This window comes from Rhineura floridana, chromosome 6 (assembly GCF_030035675.1).
Source record: "Rhineura floridana isolate rRhiFlo1 chromosome 6, rRhiFlo1.hap2, whole genome shotgun sequence".
Taxonomy (NCBI): Eukaryota; Metazoa; Chordata; class Lepidosauria; order Squamata; family Rhineuridae; genus Rhineura; species Rhineura floridana.
In genome coordinates, this window is record NC_084485.1 from 151,872,851 (window position 1) to 151,894,958 (window position 22,108).

At 41.6% G+C, this 22,108-nt stretch overlaps 1 protein-coding gene across 18 annotated transcripts in view; it reads left to right on the forward strand.

The window, feature by feature from the left end:
- RABGAP1L (RAB GTPase activating protein 1 like) overlaps nucleotides 1–22,108 on the forward strand; it is a 371,757-nt gene that overhangs the window by 324,053 nt on the left and 25,596 nt on the right. For 16 of the 18 annotated variants that reach the window (XM_061634135.1, XM_061634138.1, XM_061634125.1 and 13 more), the window contains 2 exons: nucleotides 1,709–1,801; nucleotides 19,732–19,842. In XM_061634135.1, the coding sequence (XP_061490119.1) occupies nucleotides 1,709–1,801; nucleotides 19,732–19,842 (204 nt within the window). Of the gene's footprint in view, nucleotides 1–1,708; nucleotides 1,802–2,024; nucleotides 3,100–10,144; nucleotides 10,334–19,731; nucleotides 19,843–22,108 lie in introns of those variants that run through there. The other 2 variants (XM_061634137.1, XM_061634146.1) reach the window with 2 other exon arrangements.

The following is a 22,108-nucleotide window of genomic DNA, read 5'->3' on the forward strand; positions in this document are numbered from 1 at the left end:
CTGATGGGAGTTGGAGTTTAACAATATCAGGAGGGCCACAGGTTGGTAACCCCTGTTTTAGTCTGTCTGCATGTAGCTTACATTTTGTTCACCAAGTTCCAGGATATTTCCTTCCCTGAGCACCTGGCAGTGACACAAGAGACTCCCATTCAAGGAGCTATAGATATCCCATCACCCTATTGTATGTACAGTTTGCAGTTTTTGGGTTCAGGGTCCCATTTGGAAATTAAAGAAACTGTTGTGGGCATCACAAAATACTCAGTCCCAGCAGAGATATTCAGAATCACCTCCCCAGCAGACAAAAACCTATATACTTCCCAAAAGAAATAAAACACAGACAAAAAAAAGCAGGCCATCCTCCAGAAAACAGGTAGCTCACCATCCACAGAGAAACTAATTAAAAAATGGGAAGGGAACGGGGCATTGGTGGCACCATGTTATCTGCTGGCACCGTGGTGCCCATGGCTGCTATACTGCGGACACCAGCTATACATGCATCAGGGCCAAAGTCTTTATTCACTGAAGTATGTCCTGTTGCTCATTAATCTTTGTTTCCTATATTTATGCTGCTTTTATTGCTCATAATATCATTGTGAGGGCATCCCAGTGGCCACTGCCTCCCTGATCCATTCTCATTGCCTATCTATCAATTGGGACAGCTAAATACTATGTAGGGCTCCAGACACTGAAGAAGGTGTTGGTATGGAGACTCATTGCCCTCATCTAGGACGTAGTTTTTGGGAGGAGATAGAGCTAGAACATTGTGGATGATGGGACACACTAGTTTTCAAAATATTGTTTGTTATTACAAATCTCTGTCCTGAAGGGTAGTACAGCACTGCTGAAGGATGGAACAATACATTCCCATGCTCAAGAGTCTCTGGTAACAGTGCTCAAATTAGATAGACCAGAGGAGACCCTTTTACTTTTACTACTTTTATTACTTTTGTGATTGCCCACTTAGCTACGTTTTTTAGTAGGCTACAGAGGGATTTGGCTGGCGGAACACCTCCCCCGCTATGTACCTACCCGGTCACTGCGCTCGACGTCGAAGGCCCTTCTCCGTGTCCCAACGCATAAGGAGGCATGGAGAACGACAACTAGAGCTAGGGCCTTCTCGGTGGTGGCCCCCGAACTATGGAACGCCCTCCCTGACGAGATACGCCTGGCGCCTTCTCTGTTATCTTTTCGGCGCCAGGTAAAGACCTACCTCTTTGCCCAGGCATTTTAAAAAATTTTAAATTGAATTTAAATTTGGAATTTTAATTATGTTTTATTGTGTACTGTATTGTATTTACATCCGCTTGTATTTTAATCTGTTTTATTATGCTGTTCACCGCCCTGGGAGCTTATTGCTATAGGGCGGTCTAGAAATGTAATAAAATAAATAAATAAATAAATAAATAAATAAATAAATTTGGGGGAGTTGGAGAGTGGGGTTTGTGGATTTTATAAAAGGCCCTCTACCTTTATCTCCCATATTTCTTCCCATGTGGGCAGGGTCACCACATATACAGTTTCAGAGTGTAGACATTGCTTGAAATCCAGTGACAGGCTTTATCAAGTTCACGTTACCAATTTGCTGAAGTTTAGTAGAGAATGTCCATACCTTATGCTACCCACTGTGTGTTGTTATAGTATTTTGTCCTATTCTCCCCTCCCCAGTTTTTCTCTTAACATTACTAGAATTACTTTTATCTTCCTGTAGGTACCCACAAAGAAGCTGAAGAAATATGAGAGAGAGTATCAAATGATGCGAGAGAATCAGCTGCAGCAGGAAGACCCTCTGGACAGATACAAGGTAATAGGATACAAAGTATTCAAAAAACTTATGCAAAAAGGGATCACCTGCACAAGCTGAAAGGTTTTGTAATATTGTTTACTGTATTAGCATGTTATATGCAATAGTCTATTTAAAAAGATACAAATCAGGCATTTTACTGTTTGAAATATACATTTATATTTTATTTTAAATAATTGAAAGGCATCATAAAAGCTGCCACATAATATTTTTATTCTTTCAGTTTATATGTTTGTAGGTAACTCCTCTGCTGTTGATACTTTCTGAGAAACTGCATGGGATGCTGGGAGAATGTGATTCTCTACACTGACACAGAAAGGAGGAAATACATTATGTTTTTAGACAAATCTCTGTGTGGTTCACTGACATAGGCACATTTTGGAAGATTAATGCTTCCAAGATTGACTTTTTCTTCTTTATGGTGCAAATCTTTCTGTTAATTTTGTTCATGTTTGTAGTTGTGTTTATCACACAGAATGAAAGGCATAGAATAGGTGAAATATTATCTTTGATTGCAACAATTTGTTCTTAAGTCATGGTGGTAAGGTGAAGCAGTGTCTTACCTATTTTTATTATAATTTTGTTCTGAATTCTGATGCCTTAAGAAGTTCTGATGTACCATACTGGCTAACAGAGCATTCCAACTCAGGGGAGGCCAGCGGAAATGGAGGCAGCAGGAGGGGCCGTCACATCTAAGTGTCACCCAGGAACAACTGGGAGAGGAGGACGTTGGCTGTGCCAGCAGGGCACGGCAGAAGGAAACAAAATGCATGTATTGACTGCCAGGAGGGAGGCAAGTGGAACCTGGATGTAGTATCAGCTCCCCCCGGCCTCTCTCTGGAATGCCCCTTTTTGGGGGCCTTCTGCTGGCTTCCACCGGCTACCCTGGCAGCCTGGCTCCTCTGGGAAATCTCCAGCTGAGCCAGGATTAGGGATTTATGCAGTATATCCCAGCTGAGTTGGCTTAGCTGGAGGTTCACCACATCCAACTCCCCTCAGCCCAGCGTAAATAGCACTTTGATTGCACCCTAAATGAGCAGCAAGTCCCTAGTTCAAATCTCATCTCAGCCATAAATTTACCAGGCAAATCACTGTACCCTCAGATTCAGTTCAGCATCTACAATATCATGATAATCACACTGGCCTACCTTACAGGGCTGTTGTAAGGATTATTGAGATAATGTATGTGAAGTGCTTTGATTACCTAAAATGTGCTACATCAATGCTAAGTATTAAATCTGATGGGTTGCATTGTGTAAAACTACCAACTGGTCTAATAAAATAAAACTTTTCCCCTGCCTGAACTTTTGTTAATATGGCACCCTAATACCTATTTGGGTCCCTAAGTGGTGTTAGCAATGCAACAAAAATAAATCTGTATTATCCCTTACTGACTGGAATTGATAAGCCAAATCTGAAAAGTAGAATGTTTCATTCTTTTATTGCATAGCTTGGATTGGAGGTTAGAATAATTTGTTCATGGTGTTATGGTTAATATGATCAATGTAGTTTGACATATATTGACAATTGTCTACTTGTTTAATTAAAGTATTGATCAGGAATGTTCATTAAGCTTCTACTGTAATGCAGGAGTCTGCTTTTTTCTGGTGAGCAGATCTGTAGGTCTCCGTCTGTTTCTGAACTAGGCTTTTTATTCAGAGGTTGGTAAACACAAGAAACTTGAAAATCTGTGCATGCTGTCAATTTTAGCAAAAGAGGTGGCAGTTGAGATGAAACCGAACTCCTTGCACACCCATCCTCATTGGTCAGGTAATTTTTTTCCTCCAGAAGGCACCTACTACTATATCACTAGTTATCCCTCTTTAATCTGACAATGTGCATACAAAAGGCAAATACCTTTAAGGCAGGTTGCTGAGCTTCTGGAATAGGGCCAGGAGATGTATGGCAATAATGGACACTTTGTAGAATAAACTTCGTGTTACATTAGTGGAATTAAAGTGAACTTTCCATCACCAGCTTGAAAAGAGAGATAGCAGAAAAGTCACTATTCTATGGATGAAAATCTTATTTATTTATTATTTAATTTATATCCTGCCCTTCCTCCCAGCAGGAGCCCAGGGCAGCAAACAAGAGCAGTAAACTTTAAAACATCATAAAAACAGACCTTAAAATACATTAAAACAAAACAACTTTAAAAACGTTCTTTAAAAAAGCTTTAAAAACATCTTAAATAAAAAGGGTTAAAAACATATTGTTTAGGGAAAGAAAGGTTTTAAAAAAACATATTAAAAGCAATTCCAACACAGACACAGACTGGGCTAGGTCTTAACTTAAAAGGCTTGTTGAAAGAGGAAAGGTATGTTTCTTAATATCTTAGTTGCCATGTTGGTCATGCAGAGCAATTGATGTGGTCCCTCACTTTTATTCAGACTGAGTAATGATGAAAATGTGTGCTTGTTTTTCCCTACCAATTCCAAATTGGGCTAATGAGACAGGCATAATTTAAACTCTCTTGCTATGCATTAGCAACAGTGAAACTGCTGTACCTTTTATAATAAATAATAATAAAATTTTATTTGTAGGCCGCCTATCTGGCCGCGCCAGCGGCCACTCTAGGCGGCGTACAAAATCAAGTAAAATACAGCATATAAATACACATAGAAACCAAAAATCTAATATAAAATTAAACTAAAACCGCCCACAGCTATAGCAGATAAAATTAGGCTACCCCAGGGGTCTTATAGGCCTGCCTGAATAGCCAGGTTTTCAAAGTTTGGCGAAAACTTGGCAGGGAGGGGGCATGGCGAAGATCATAAGGCAGAGAGTTCCAGAGGGTGGGGGCCACAATTGAAAATGCCCTCTCTCTGGTCCGCACCAGCCTGGCTGTTTTAACTGGTGGGACCGAGAGAAGGTCTTGGGTGGCTGATCTCGTCAGGCGGCATATTTGTTGATGCTGGAGGTGCTCCTTTAGATAACCTGGGCCAAGACCGTATAGGGCTTTAAAGGTTAATACCAACACCTTGAATTGGGCCCGGTAGACAACTGGTAACCAGTGTAGATCTTCTAGCACCGGAGTGATGTGATCACGGCGACGGCTGTTCTTAATCAGACGCACCGCCGCGTTCTGTACCAGCTGTAATTTCCGGACCGTTTTCAAGGGTAACCCAACGTAGAGCGCATTACAGTAGTCTAAGCGAGAGGAGACCAGGGCATGCACCACCTGTGGGAGAAGATGGACAGGAAGGTAGGGTCGCAGCCTCTGTATTAGATGTAATTGATACCAAGCTGCCGGGCTCACTGCCAAGACCTGAGCCTCCATGGACATCTGGGAGTCAAGGATGACCCCGAGGCTGCGGACCTGGTCCTTCAGGGGCAATTTTACCCCATTTAGCACCAGGTCTATGTCTCCCAACCTTCTCCTGTCTCCCACGAGCAGCACCTCGGTCTTGTCAGGGTTTAGTTTCAGCCTATTTCCTCCCATCCATTCACTTACTGACTTCAGGCACTTGGAAATGGTCTCCACAGCCAACTCTGGTGAGGACTTAAACGAGAGGTAGAGCTGGGTGTCATCCACATATTGGTGGCAGCGCAGCCCAAATCTCCTGATGATGGCTCCCAGCGGCTTTACATAGATGTTGAATAGCATGGGGGAGAGGATAGAACCCTGTGGCACACCACAATTGAGAGGCCAAGGGTCTGAAACCTCATCCCCCAATGCCACCCGTTCTATTGTAGTTCTGTTTGATCTGCTGCCTCTTCTTTTCCAAATGCAAATGACACAATGTCCAAGAAAAAAAGTAATAACATCATTGAGACCTTCATTGTCCAGTACTAATATAGTTGTATATAAATCATCAGAGTCAACAATACCTCACCTGTAAAGTAAAAAACCCAAAATATTTTGTGTGGTCTAAATGACCCCACTGTTTTTTAAACATGAAACATATTGTGCCACTAACATACATATAATTATAACAATTGCATAAGTGTAACATTCATTAATCATGAATTGGAAATTACTCCTAACGACAGAGACCATGGAACCATAGCACATGCTATTCAAACAGCCTAAGCACACAATTTCTCAACTGCATGAGTAGCGCATGCACACACACACATTATATGAAGCATTGTTGCTGCAATTTTCTGTCATTGTATCAACTCTAGAGATTACACTTTCCCCTTTTTCATGTTGTCAGCAGCAACAGACTCTATAACTTCTGAGGTTGCCTCTCTTGACACATCCCAGCAAGCTGGTAATGTCTCTAAACTCTCTGTCTGGGTTTGATAAAATTTAGACCCAGGTCTGCAAGGAAGACATATTTTGGGTTGTTGACACCATCATGAGTACTTCAGCTTCCAAACAATATAGGCATCTAAACAGGCAAGGTAATGTCCACTATATTTGAAAAAATCATTGGTTAGCATTTAATCACGCACTTGGAAGTGTTTGTGGAGATCATCTGGTTGTAGGTGTGCACACCAACTTCAGCTTCATTATAATAAAGAAGGATTTGAAATCCTGATTTAAGATTGGTGCATTGTTATGTACTGAAGAAAAGAAACAATGTCCCTCCTTTTTTGGTACAGAACATACAAATATCCGATCTTCTTGGAAAAACAAAAATGCTCAGATCAGACAGAAAATTAGATCTTATCTGTATGGTGCTTCCTCCTCCAACTTACAGGATCCCATAAATGGGGGGGACTGGATCTGGCCAGTGGACCAGAAGCCTCAGGAGGGGAGAGTGTTCTTGCACTCAGGTCCTGCTTGCGGGCTTCCCCCAGGCACCTGGTTGGCCACTGTGAGAACAGGATGCTGGACTAGATGGGCCACTGGCCTGATCCAAGCAGGCTCTTCTTAGGTTCTTATATCTTCCCCTCCTTTTACAGGCCAAATTTCACAGTGATGTCAGGTGATGCATTTTTGCCTATGTGGTTTGAAATTAAACCATGCGGGCCAAAGCACAACCCATAAAGCATTGATGATCATTTGATTTTTGGGTCTTCCAAAGCCCCATGCACAGAGGTCTGCAAGACCAAACAATCAGCTTACCATTGGAGCATGTGAAACAAGATGCACAGCACTTTGCACAGCACTTTGCAGTTGCATATTTACCTGTCCACATTGATGTCATGTATTATGCCAAGTGTAGGACATGGCTTAGCCAAAATGGACTGGCAGGCCCAATGGCAAAATGATATAAATCCAGTTATGTACTCCATACCAATAATGGCAGCAGAATGGGAGGCAGATTGATCTGATCCATTGGGAGCAGTCCACTAGGAAGATCTCAGAAGTGCAGAAGTCTGAAGGAAGTCTGAGGTAAATAGTGGTGATGAAAGATGACGTTCTAGACTTAATAGACAAAATAAAAACTGACAAGCCTTCGGGTCCAGATGGCGTCCACTTGCGAGTCTCACTAACCTATTAATATAGAGGTGACCCAGTTGACATAATGCCCTTGGACTTGCAAAAAGCTTTTGACAAAATACCTCACCAAGGATTCCTGAGTAAACTTAGCAGTCATGGAATAAGAGGAGAGGTCCTTTTGTGGATCAGGACCTGACTAGAAAACACGAAGCAGAGAGTAGGAATAAATGGGAATAAGTTCTTCCAATGAGGGATGTAGAAAGTGGAGTCCCCCATGGATCAGTATTTTAACCTGTGCTTTTTAATTTGTTCATAAATGATCTAGAGTTAGGGATGAGCGGTAAGGTGGCCAAGTTTGCTGATGATACTAAATTATTCAGGGTATTTGCATATTGGAGCAAAAATCATATTAGGGATGTGCTAGAATTCCTCCCAATTCAGATTTGGTACCGAATTTTCATGAATTCGCTTATTCTCAATTGCTGAGGATCAGATTTTAATGTAGCAAATTTCCATGGCTATTTTTGAAAATGGAGTTTAAAAAAAACCCTTTAAAACATCCGTTATAAGAATGATTATAGATGTTTCCTTCAAAATATCAATATTTCCTTTGAAAATATCAATATTAATATGGACCAAGCCAAAACAAAAAAATGGATCGGTTAAAGCAGCGGCTAGCAAATACAGAATGAACTCCAATCAGTGCCAGCCTGTTAGGCTGATGGAATGCTTTCGAACCAGAACTGGACAACAGATTCCATCCCTATTTCACATATACATTCATGGGGTCTGAACTAGCAATGACTGACCAAGAACGAGATCTTGGGATCGTAGTGGATAGCTTGATGAAGATGTCGACCCAGTGTGTGGCAGGTGTAAAAAAGGCAAATTCTATACTGGGGTTCATTAGGAAAGGTACTGAAAAGAAAACTGCCAATATCATAATGCCATTATATAAATCTATGACGCAGCCACATTTGGAATACTATGTACGGTTCTGGTTGCCTCACCTCTAAAAGAATACTGTAGAGCTGGAAAAGGTTCAGAAAAGAGCAATCAAAATGATCGAGGGGTGGGCTTCTCCCCTATAGGTTACAGCATTTGAGGCATGTTAGTTTAGAGAAAAGGTGACAAAGTTATGCATGGCATGAAGAAAGTAGATAGAGAAAAGCTTTTCTCGCTCTCTCATAACACTAGAACATAAGAATATCCAATAAAGCTGAATATTGGAAGATGCAGGACAGACAAAATAAAATACTTCTTCACACAGCGCATAGCTAAACTATGGAATTTGCTCCCACAAATGTGGCTTGTACAAGAAAATTTCTAGTGGGTTTTGTGGAATGTCATTTGGATATTTTACCTAAGCAACAAAATATTTTGTTTTCTAAAATTCTGAACATTTTTCATTGGTAATGTCCCTCTGATTCTGGCTAATTATGCTTAGGATTAGAAATGTGGGGAGCTGCTTTATAGCAGGTCAGAATATTAGTCCATTTGGCTCATTGGTCTTCAACTGGTGGATCGGGCCATGGCCTGATCTAAGGTGAGTCTCAACAGCAGCATTACCACCATACAAATTTAAGAAAAAAAAATGGGTCCCCAAATGCATGTTTGGGTTAAAGGTGGGTCCTGAGTCTGAAGATTGGCTGGCAATGGCTTTACAGGATTTCAGTTACTTTGGCACCTGAAAATCAAAGAAACACTTCTTCCCCCTCTTTGGGAATAAAACTATAATAATAATAACTTTTTGTGGCAACCAGAATTAGATACCTAAGGCAGCCACCTCACTCTGCCTAATGGTAGGGCCTGGCTGGCTTTCCAATTGTGCCATCTGCTTGTGTTTTATCTTCCTATTTATTTTTTTTGCGAGTGTCATGCTTACCATGAATGATTCAGTGCAGGCATGCGGTGGTTGCTGCTGAAGTGATCACAGCAAGTGGAGTGTGCAGGCGAGGCAGGTGTCTGAAGTGAGTGAACTGCAGCATGAACACTTCAGCTGCTTGCCACAGCAGTGGCAGTAACAGCAGCAGCAGATGGCAAAGAGGGATGGGAGGCAAACTGCAGTCACGCTGGACTCAAGGCTGGGGACGGGAGGGAGGCTAGTGGCAACGGCAGCCTCAGTGGGAGGCCGGTAAGCAGCCAGGGCAGGGCAGTGGTGGTGGCGGCCTGGGTAGGTCGGAGGCCCAGTAAGGTTTGTAAGCTTCTGGAGGAGGAGAGTGGGTTGTGAGTCGCTGTGTGTGTGTGAGTCCGTGTGTATGTTTGGAGGTGTCTGGGCTGTGTGTCTTCCTCTGTGTGGGTGGTGCCTTCGGGGTGGGGACTGGTGAGCAAAATAAGCGGGGGGGCTCTGTCCCACTAGTTGTTCAATATGTTCTTATTGGCCCTATTTGTTCCATATTATATTACATTAGGTGTACATATAAAGAACCCAATAACTTCTACTTTGTATTTCTGTTGATTTCCCTGACTGCAAGAGTGGGAAAAAATAATCACATCTTGAATATCATATTTCTTTTTGAAGAACAACATTCTGAATAATGGTATTTTGGAAGAGTATGTATTTAAATCACCCATAGCAACAGACAACACAGTGGAAAAACTTAGTGATGTGCTCCACAAACCACATAGTCTTAACTAGCTGTTATAGCTTGGTAATGTTGATGGTTTCCAAAAATTCATCTTCTCTTTTAACTTCTTCCTTTTTTGCTGCATTTCAAACCAACTGACATCCAAGATTCTGATATGCTTACTAATTGTAATAACTACCTTTATTGAAGCAACTCAGTGTCCAAATAGTCATTCTGTTGCAATGAAATATAATGAAGACGTTTAGCAAGGTGTCTGACACATTGAGTCACACCCAGCTTTAGGAACAATATTGTAATACATTTTCATCAGCCTACATGTTGATTCTTCATGCTGGATGAGAACTGTTGAAGGTGGAGTTCAGGGTACACCTTCCTGAGTTGGGACTTGTCTTCTGATTTTGAGCTTCCTCCTTTCAATCAACTGTTTGTTTTAATACAGCTGGAATAGGAATATAAAAACAAGCCAAAGCCCCTCACACAGAACTCTCTCAAGTTGGGTTTTGTCTGCTTCCTAATTATTGTTGGTTGATATTTAAATTTCACTAGATTACCTCTCTCAACTTTATACCTATGATTGAAAACAGTAGTTGCTCTGTGACTTTTATGGAGGTAAGTTTTATCTATATGTGTATTATTGTATTATGTATTTTCTTCTCTGTTTCGGAAATGCAGTACCCTCCTTGACAGCTTATAACAAGCAATATCCTTACCTGCATTCACCTTCCTTGTCGATGCTGCAGAGACCTACAACTTGGATTTGAGGATGCAATGGTTGTAGCTAGCACGCTTATAGTACTGGAGGGATTAGTACAGGATTTAGTACATATTTGTCTTAAATTTGGCTAGCATGGTTACAAACATTTGCCTCCAGAGTACAGGAGCATTTACAAGTGGGTATGCCAGTGTGGTGTAGTGGTTAAGGTGTTGAACTACGACCTGGGAGACCAGGGTTCAAATCCCCACATAGCCATGAAGCTATGACCAAGCTGGGTGACCTTGGGCCAGTCACTGCCTCTCAGCCTCATGAAAACCCTATTCATAGGGTCGTCATAAGTCAGAATTGTCTTGAAGGCAGTACATTTACATTTTTTTATATTTCAGTTGAATCTGAAACTTCCCCAGAAGCAACAAATTAACCTGCTTATTCCTTGAGATGCATAATTTAAGTGTCTTTAGCTCTGGGATTCTCACTTTTTCCAGAATTTAAGCATTGTAAAAACTATTACTTCAAGAAGAAGCAGAACTCCTTAAAGAGAATAGGGGCTAATTCTTTGCAGCAGAAAAGCATGGCTTGAATCAGGCTTCAGTCAGTTACTTCTGCAGCACAAAGGAGTAAAACAGCTTGATAGTAACCATTAGCCAAAATATAAGAATATATTTGACCCAAGGGATTCAATCATTTGCTGTAATAAATGGAGCATATCTATTTTTAAATTTGGCCTATTTTTTACAAATATATATTATTCTAGGAGGGGAGGCCACTGCAATTCTTACCACACAGCTTGCTTGCCCACTTGTCTGTAAATGAGTAGCCAGGCATCTGAAACTCACATTTGTGCTACTTGCTTTGCAAACACCCAAAAGAAAGCAAACAGATTACAAAGGATGTGAAGGCAACAATTGTTTATGAAGAAAATCTTTCTTCAGTGCTCCAGAGAGTGTAGCTGAGGACCAAAGTACATGTATGTTAAGTACATATCAGTCAATTGCATATCTTATTTTTTCTTAACAAATTCCTGGGGTGGGAGATCCCAATTTTCACCATGACAGCAGTGGACAGTAAGGGGGGATTACCTCTTCACTCCCCCCACTAAGATAGGAACAACTCCCTACCTTTAGCTTTAAGGGGGAAGTGTCCTGTTGGTGCCCCACTAGTGCAGTTATTAGTCACATACCACTATTCAATAATTTTCACAGAATTTTAGGGTCTTTTTAAAACTAGGTGAAAGAGTTGCCAACTGGAGCCTCTTTTCACCATTGTCAGCTAGCTTTGTTTAAGGAACTAATATTTTCTTGTAACTGAAAACAGAATTGTGGATGCTTTTTGATAGAACTATCATTTACTATTGCACTTGGAAGTATGCCTTGCACATACAGGAGGGGTAGGAGCATCTCTTTGTTCCAGTTTGAATGCATTCTATCCCACACAGGGATTGATCACACAGGAGGCTCTGCAGATAGGACCAAGGTTTCTATTGAACCTGAAACACAGGAAGATGGGGAGTTGTTGGAAGAGGATGTTAATGCTACCTCCATATCTCAGGATTACCTTTTTTTCTATTGATTACTTTCCCACCTTATTGGGCAAAACCACATGAACTTAATAACTCAGTTCTGGCATTGCAGTATTTGAAGGTAGAACTGTTCAGCCAGCCTGTGCATTAAAGCAGTTTTCCTGAGGGTCCTCCAAAACTACACATTGTTCTGTTCCTGAACTTTTTGACAAAGTATGCAAAGCAGAGTGGATTAACAAAGTAAAGGGGAAATCCTCACTTCATATAGCTAACAAGCTCTACCTATTCCCAAGCAAGGTAATGGAAATGCTTAAGACTCCAATAGTAGAGTCACTTTCTGGGCTTTAGTTACCAGCTCCATCCTCACAAGAAATGTTTCTATGTGGTTCAAGGAACTGGCTGGCATGGAAGGTGTGCCCAAGGTAATTGAGGATGGTCTCAGGACAATTGGACTGGCTTCAATGCTAACAGCAGATACCTCTATGGATACCCTAGTTACAGTCTCAAGCCATGACAGCTACTGTGGTGGCCAGGAATAACATCTCCTTAAGGACTTGGAAACCTGATGCTGACTCTCTGCCAGCCTGGCTAGAGCATCCATTCTTAGGTAAAAAGCTGTTTGGCAAGGCGCTGGAACCGCTACTCATACAGACCAAGGACAAAAAGAAGTCATTGCCTACACTAGAAAGGAAGAAGAGAAACTGAAGTGGTGACAGTCTTTACATTCATGGGCTCATCTCACAAGGAATTGGACTTCAGGAAAGTACAAGTTAAAGTGGACTTTATCCAAAAGGTTTGTGTGCTACTTCACCCAAACTCAACCAGGCACAAGCACATCTGCTAGGTTCAGCAAGGGTTAGAAGAAATCTTCCTCTTCTGGATGCCAGCTTCCTGCCAATGACCATAGGTGGATGTCTCCTTACTATGCATCAAACCAGTTCTGAACTACGAAGATTCATGGGTTTGGGAGACAGTCTCTCTGGGTTACACACTGGAGTGGGCCCAAGAAACAAATTCATGGCCCCACTAAGGTCATGAAATCCATCCAAACACTGGGCAGTACTGCAAACCATTAAGCAAATTCTGGACATTAAAACAATAGTGCTTGTCTCCATAATCTAGAGATGGTCTGGGGTCTATTCATTTTTTTTACTTGGTGCCAAAAAAGAATGGAAAATTCAGAGCCATTATGGGCTTAAAGTGGCTCAACAAGTTTCTCCTCCCTCCAGAAAAATCTCAGGATGAAGATGCTCAGATCCACTTTGGCATCTCAGTTGAAAGATGACTTTCTGGAATTGGTGGATTTGTCACAAGCTTATCTCCACACCCCCATCAAATCCAGCCACAGAAAGTTCCTACATTTTATATACAACACAAAAATACTTCCAGTACAGATAACTCCCATTTGGGTTGATGTTGGCACCAAGAGTGTTCACCAAGGTTACATTAGTGGCACACTTGTGATTACAGGACATTTATCTGTACCTGTACCTGCTTGACATTCTTATCTGGTCTCCATCCAGGGAGAAAGCTATGAAAGAAATATGGAGCGCATTTTTATGTCTCCAGAGGCATGACTTGGTAGTAAACATGGTGAAGAGTTCACTAATGCCTTCACAATTTCTGGAACACATGAGAGTGATTCTGTACACCAACTGATTCACATCAGAATATCAACAGAAGATCATTCTGATTCAAACAGAAGGTGGAACATACAGACATTGGTATGCTTCATGGGCTTGATAGTGTCTTGCCAGTACCTGGTAGAGTACAATTTCACAACAGAGGACTCTAGAAGATGCTATTTCTGTTCCAGGATCAGATAGACAACGGGGCACAGTGGTGGATCCATATCCTGTGAAGCCTAAGAGTCCTGGACATGGTGGCTGTCCAAGGGCAGATTCACAGCCAGGACAAGCCTGAAATCACCGTCAAGAGTGGCTGTCACAATGGATGCCACTCTATACAGGTGGGGAGTCCATCTAGGGGAACTGATAGCACAAGGGGAGTGGACAAGCTGGAGGGCATCAGCTTACTGTAATTAAGGGCCATCAGATTAGCTCTTCTAGCCTTTGCAACACAGGTAATCAACTGCCACATTCTAGTATGAATGGAGACTGCATTGGCCAAGGGGGCACAAAGTCAAGAAGAAACCTGCTGTCTATCTCAGCAGTGTACCTGGCAAGGAAATCAAACACCATCACTAACTGCCTCAGCAAGCGGTCTGTTCAGAAGGTGGAATAGAAGCTCCATCCACAAGTGTTTCACCCACTGATGGAACAATTCAGGGTTCTTGTTGGAGACCTCTTTGTCACAGCAGAAAATGCCCAGGTGGAAAGTACCACACAAGACAACTGTGTCCAGAAGCAGTAGGCACAGACACACTCATCCTAGTAGACATAGGTTTCCTACATGGCACTTGAATTGGGTACTGAAGACATTCTTGGGACCATCATTCAAACCTTTGTCCATGTGTTCATTCAAGAATTTGACTCTCAAAACGATCTATTTGGTGACTATCATCTCTGCTGGGTGGGTTTCTTCAGCTGTGTGTTTTTCATTAGGATAAGGTACTCTTATGAACAAACCCTATATTTGTTGCCCTGTATCAATTCAGCTTTTTCTAGAACTCAGGAAGTTCTTTCATCCATTTGTCCTCATCCAGTACATCCACAAGAGTAGGTGTGGCACAAGTTAGATATGTGGAGGGCACTTTGCTTCTACCTTGACACAACAGCAATGATTAGAAAGTCAGAAGCCCCTTTTGTGTCCTTCCAGGATAGTTTACTGGGGAAGAAAATTTCACTTTCTTCCATATCACACTGGCTGCACAACTGTATAGCCTTAGTTATCAATCAGTTAGGAAGGTTCCTTCTTTGAGTATCATGACACATTCCATCAGAAGGGTGGCTACCACTGCAGCTTTTCAGGAAAACACATCTATGGAAGATATTTGTAGATTGGCCAGGTGGGCTTCTCTGTGTAGTTTTGCTAAACTCTACAAAACATATTTCTTCTGTGGATGCTGCCTTTCGCAGGTGAATCCTGCAGTGCCCACTGATTAGATCTTGATCCACTGGCAACCCACCCTATTATACTTGTTATTTTACATCATGAAGGTTTTGAATGCCTTGCAGGAGCCAAAGGAAAAAGTCTCTGCTGTGAATTCCTGTTCTCCTAGATGCCACTTGGGTTTCAGTGGATCCCATTCCACTCCTGCTACACATGTGGGAATGGACTACATGGATTCCTGGGATATTTTCCCCATCCTATTTTTTCCTTCCTCATTTCTGTTCAGAAGTTATGAAGAGTTACGCTTTACATGCCTTTTTCTGCAAGCTGCTCTTTGCTCTCTTTTTACAGAAGTTATTGTTGATGTTGGGTTAGAGGATTTGCCTTTGATATTCCAATCCAATATGGAAAGGCAAGGTAGCCCCAGGAGAAGGAAAATATTAATTGGCCCTTTCTGCCTGGGAGAGAAACTACTCCTGAAGGTTTGGAATGCCCTTCAGGAGACAGAGAGAACAGGAATTCATGGCACGAAACTTCTTTTTATCCTTTAAAATTCAGACTCCTCTAAGAGCTAGTGTTGTTTTGGGGGAAATCATCTCTTCTAGTAGTAATTCTAATGGTAAATTTAGTGCAAATGCATAATCATCATTATACAGCCACAAGAGTGGCTGTATACTATAGTCAGCATGGATTTTTCGCATTCCGCAGTGTTAAATTGAAAATACCCCCCATGCCATTCTGATCCTTGCCATAAGCTCATTTCAAAACAAAACCTTACAAAACCTATAGTCTTGAACTCAGAAACGCTTGTTTAACAACCCTCTAAATTTTCATGTCAATACACAAAACAGAGAGAATCGAGAGTTCAAAGTCTAAAAAGAGAGAGAGAAAACCCAGATCCCTTTTGGACTTTTTTCTGTCAGAGTTCTCATAATCTGTTGAAATTAATTAAACATCAGCCATGTTCACAGAGTACCTGTAATCCTATTACTGACCTTGCCCCATACTCTAACCTTCATTATCTGCAGTTTAAAAGTTAAAACAGTGCCTAGCTGATTTTTAATTAATTTAAGAAATTTTGGCTTGAACTGAATGATAATGTCGGGCATGCTCAGTAAGGACCAACTGTCAGTGTTCTAAAAGCTTCACAGCTGCTGGGCTTGCCTAATCAGGGGGCCACACCCACACCAGACTTTGATTTCACTTGAGACAGTTATGGCTTCCCCCAAAGAATCCTGGGAAGTGTAGTTTGTGAAGGGTGCTGAAAGGAGACTCCTATTCCCCTGACAGAGCTCCAGTGGCCAGAGTGGTTGAACAGTCAGCCGCTCTGATTGAAGCTCTGTGAGTGGAACAGGGCATCTCCTAGCAACTCTCAGCACCCTTCACTAACTACACTTCCCAGGATTCTTTGGGAAAAGCTATGACTGTCTAAAGTGAAATAAAGGTCTGGTGTGGATGTAGCCAGGGACAGCTTTGGTTTAAATTTGGGTGGGAGGCTACATGTGCCTTGTGTAGAATAAAAAGGTGGGGGAAACTCTGAAAAAGAATGATACTGTTCACAGTGTTTTCCTTTTGGAAAGGAAAGGGGCTTCCCCTCTGCCCATCCAATTTCCTGTTGCTCAGAGGCACATGTTGCCAAATTCTTCCAAGCTACACAGGAAGTGGATTGGACTGTGAAAGACCAACCCAAATTGTGTTTGCATTTTGACAAATTTGTAGGACAGTACAATATCTCAGAGACGAGATCAGGTCTCCTGCTCCCCTGGTGCATTCACTATAGCTGCCCAATTTCCCTGCTTTTTAAAGTTTGATAGAAATATCTGTTGGCTATAGCTATGTTCTTAAACCACAAGATTTGTTGCCTATTAGTGAATATAGAGTAAATTCAGTAAAAGAGCTTTGTATAAATATAAAAAGCCAAAAGATATGGCCTGAGCTTTAAATTTTTTGTGAAAATGCAGGGGCTATTTAAAAAGAGATTCACCTTAAAAGAGAAACTATGAAACGTGGAGTGTTTTGGTTTTACAGCAGGGCCTTTCCCAAACTTGGGTCCTCAGATGTTGTCTAGAACTCCCATAATCTCTAACCATTGGCCATGCTGGCTGGGTATGATGGTCCAACAATATCTGCAGACCCAAGGCTGGAGAAAGCTGATCTAGATATAGCTTGCTGGGTGAGACTTCTCTGTGCTAAGACCACATGTGAAGTCCTCTCAAGTGGTGGCAAAAATGGTGCTGAGGTTTGGAAGAATGTTATTTCCAAGGCAGCTGCAGAAAGTGGAAAGCATATTTTGTGCCAGTAACATTGTAGTGACCCCACAAAGTGATCAAAAATATATCCTTATCCTTGATTGAGCATTCATACTAGATGGAGGGGCACAGTGTTTCTAAAGAATTGCAGCACATAAGGGATGTTCATATCTTTATCAGATTTAAATTATTCCTAATAAAAATAAATCTATTTTTGCTTACCTGATCTTACTCCTGTATTCCATCAAGGTGGCAAGGTAGCTCTGATGCTATAACCCAGTACTAAGGCAAGCATAATCCTTATTTGTTTCTGACGTGTCTCACTTCAGATGTGTTTGTACATCATGTTAAACCATAGTTAATATTTAAATATGGTTTAATGGAAATGAATAGCATGCTGATGCACTCTGCTCAAAAGTACCACTCATGGCCGTGCGGTATCAGGAGCAACAAATCACAAGTTTGGCTTGATGTGTCATCCAAACTCAGACTTGTGGTTTGTTTCCCCCAAAACGTACAACAACCAATAAGCCAATAACAAACCCTGACTGCAGCTCATAGTTTGTTTGGAGAGAAACAAACCACAACCCTGAGTTTGGATGATGGTGTGGCCACGAGTGGGGTAGGAGCAAAACAGGGATTTTGAACAGTGTGCATGTAATGCTGCTTGTTTGATTAAACTATAATTAAACATTTGTTGTTGTTGTTGTTGTTGTTATGTGCCTCCAAGTTGACTACAACTTATGGTTTAACCTGATGTGGAAACCGGACCTTCCTCACAGTTTATTTATTATTTATTTATTTATTGCACATATACCGCCCCATAGCCAAAGCTATCTGGGCGGTTTACAGCAATCAAAAACATTAAAACAAATATACAATTTAAAACACCTATTTTAAAAACAGTTTAAAACACAATTTTAAAATTTAAAACAATTTAAAACACACGCTAAAATGCCTGGGAGAAGAGGAATGTCTTGACCTGGCGCCGAAAAGATAACAGTGTTGGCGGCAGGCACACCTCGTCAGGGAGATCATTCCATAATTTGGGGGCCACCACTGAGAAGGCCCTCTCCCTTGTTGCCACCCTCCGAGCTTCCCTTAGTTATAGTTTACTGATTGAGGCTGCAATCCCAAATATACATTGAGTAAACAGTGGAAAGGACCTGTACCAATAGCCCCATGACAAGGTTGGTAACTAATCTCTACACAACATTAGAAGTATTAGGGCAGAGCAATCCAAACTGTAGGAAGCCAGTGTAAATTACACTGGATTAAATCACACTGCTGTAACTTTCCCCTATTCCAAACTCTATTCAGGAGCAAGGTTACTGCCAGCTGGCTGGTGGCCTGACTCTGGCAGAGGGAAAACAAGCCTTGAAAATAGAGGTTGACTTACTCCACCCTTTTTGCCAGTGTTATTTCCGCTAGATTGCTAGGTCACATGACCAAGCTGAATGGAGCTTGGAACTAGGGGAAAGTCTCCCCTGCTGTGCCCCTAGAATGCCTCTTTTTCAGGACTTACCCTGGCCTCAACTGAGCCAGCTGAGCTGGGATGGAGAACTTAGCCAAGGCTCAGCTGAAGATCCATCTATTCCAAAGTCTGCTCATCTCAGTGGATATGAGGTTTGAATTGTTCCCTAATTTCTCTGCCAGCTGCAATGCACTCTCTTTATAGGTTTTACAGTTACTTTGAGTAGGTGAAAAACATGCATATTGCATCCATTAATGTTGAATTTATTGTGGACTATGCCACCATAGATATGAACATTATCAAAGATTTATTTTAAAAACTGTTCACCCCCTATGAGTTTCCAAAGTGGCTTAAAACTGATCAAAGTTTAAAACCTTTTAAAATACAAAAACACTAAAAGAACAGAATAAAACTAAAGATTCAGTAAAAGGTGTCATATTAAATATCAAGCTATTTTAAAAGGCCTGAGCTTTTCCATTGGTCCTCCTCCTGATCCTCCTCCTCAGCAAATCCCATGAAACAAGATTGCTGCTTTAAGGGCAAGAGTGAAAAGTCCACAGCAAAGCAATTTCAAACTCTTATAAGACAAAGCCTGCTGACGAGACAAGAAAAGCACATCACAAGTGAAATCAGGAATTCAACTTCATTCCCTATAGTACTCCTAATCGGGTAGTTTTTGTTCAAGAGGCAAGGAATGTTACAGTGATTGTAGGCTTTTCATGCTAAAGGCAAAATCACTCTGCTTCACATGATAATCATCACAGAAAAAGGGGCTGAGGATAACATCCACATGCATGATAAATGTTAAGGTGAACATGATTAGCAGAATTTAAGCCTCTATTTTACCAAAACTTGGTTTCATATCTTCCATAATATGCTTGTGAACAATATATCATTAACTGCTTAGCATCTTCTTGGATTAGTAGCACTTTCTAAACCTCCTTTCTGTAGCTCAAATGGCTTGCACATCTGCTCTCTATCTTGCTCAATATTGGCAAAAGTTAACTTCCTGTTTTGGTGGTTCCTCTTTTTCCGCAGAGAGAAAACCGCAGGCTTCAGGAAGCCAGCATGAGACTTGAGCAAGAGAATGATGACCTTGCCCATGAACTTGTAACAAGCAAAATTGCTCTACGAAATGACTTGGACCAGGTGAGAAAAGCCTTTGTCAATAGGTGGATCTCAGCAGAAATTACAGAAACCACAGTGTTGTGCTTGCAATTGGAGAGTAGAATTACAAGTATAATTGTTGTTATAGGTGGGTGGTGATGGTTGATAATTGTAAATGGTATTTAGTGTTCTAAAGTGCTGGCCTTAAGTTTAAAGCCTGATGACATGGACAAGGTGCTTGCAACAATAGGGCCAACATAGCAACGTGTCCTCTCAACCCTTGTCCTCCTTCGCTTATTAAAGCTTGCTTAGGGGGTATGACCAAGTGGATCCAAGATGTGGTCAATGCATCTTTGCGGGAGGGAGTGGTCCCAGCCACCCTGAAAGATGCAGTGATCTGACCGCTCTGAAAATGCCCACCTGGGATCCATTGCTTTGTCACAATTAACATCCGGTCGCAAATGCCCCCTTTTTAGGGAAGGTGAGAGTGCAACAATTGCAAGTACTCTTGGATGAAACAGATTATCTTGACCCATTCCAATCTGAGTTCAGGCCTGGTTATGGGACTGAATCAACCTTGGCCCCCCGGATGGATGACTTTTATTGGGAGGATGGGGAGTACAACCCTGTTATTCCCTCAGCAGCTTTGGATACCATTGACAATAGTATCCTTCTGAATCGACTTGGTGAGCCAATCCTACCTCCAGGGTCTTTTTCAGAGAATAACATTGGGTGATCATCTTTCAGCCCCCTGGCAGTTGTCATGTGGAGTACCGCAGGGTATCATCTTGTCCTCAGTGCTGTTTAACATCTATATGAAACCCTCGGGAGTGGTCATCAGGAGATTTGTGGTGAGGTGCCAGCAGGATGCTGATGATATTCACCTCCATTTCTCTGTAACATCTGAATCAGGAGAGGCCATGCAAGCACTGGACCAGTGCCTGAACTTGGTGGTGGGTTGGAAGAGGGCCAAGAAACTGAGTCTGAATCCTAGTAAGATGGAGGCACTGTGGGTTGGTGGTTCCTGAGTTCAAATAATTGGTCAATTGCCTGCTTTGAATGGGGTCATATTCCCTCTGAAAGAGTTCATAGTCTGAGAGTACTCCTGATCCATCTTTGTCACTAGAGGCCCAGGTGACTTCAGTGGCTAGGAGTGCCTTTTACCAGCTTTGGCTGGTAAGACAGCTGTGGCCATTTCTGGACTGGGATAACCTGACCACTGTTGTCCATACGCTAGTAACCTCCAGGCTGGATTACTGTAATGCGCTCTATGTGGAGCTGCCCTTGAGGTTGGTCTAGAATCTGCAGCTGGTGCAAAATGTGGTGGCACAACTGCTCACTGGGGCAGGATATTGCCAACATATTACCCCGCTGCTGAAAGAATTGCACTGGCTGTCATTAGCTACCTGGCCAAGTTCAAGGTTATGGTTTTCATGCACCCTATGCAGCTTGGGACCAGGATGCTTGAAATATCATCTTACCCCTTATATACCCAGTCAACCACTGCAAGTGAGGGCCTCCTGCAGATACCATCTTATCAGGAGGTCTGTTCTCCACAACATAAGAGACAGACCTTTAGTGTTGTGGAACCTACCCTTTGGAATTCCCTCCCCTTAAATATTATATAGGCACCATCTCTGTTATCTTTTTGGTGCCTGCTGAAGTCCTTCTTTCAACAAGCCTTTTAAGTAGAGACCTTATACCAGTCTGCGTCTGTGTTGGAATTACTTTTTTAGATGTTTTAAAAGCTTTTTTTTAAAAAAAAAAGTTTTTAAAGATGTTTTGTTTTAATATGTTTTAGTCTTTTGTTTTTATGATGTTTTATAGTGCTTTTAGTGTTTTTGTTTGCTGCTCTGAGCTGTTTCCGGGAGGAAGGGTGGGATATAAATTTAATAAATAAATAATAAAAAAACACAAATGGCTTGGGACTAGGTTACCTGAAATATTGCCACTTTCTGTATATAACTACCCAGACCTTAACATCATCTTTGGAGCACCTTCTTCACGTTCCCTTGGCATGTGAGATGGGTAGTTACTTTGGAGAAGGCCTTCTTGGTGATGGCACCTGGATTGTGGAATAGCCTACCTAGAAAGGTTCACTTGGCATCTTCTTTATAGTGTATTCAGCACCACGTGAATAACTTTTTAGTCCCCCTCTTTTCAATCTGTGATCTTAAAATCTGAACTTTTATCCCACTGCTTGTATGTTGTGTATTTTCAGTTATATAGTAAATTTGGTTTTAGTCTCTCTCTGCTGCGAATTTTTATGTTGCAATGGTTTTTATATTTTTAATATTTTATCATATTA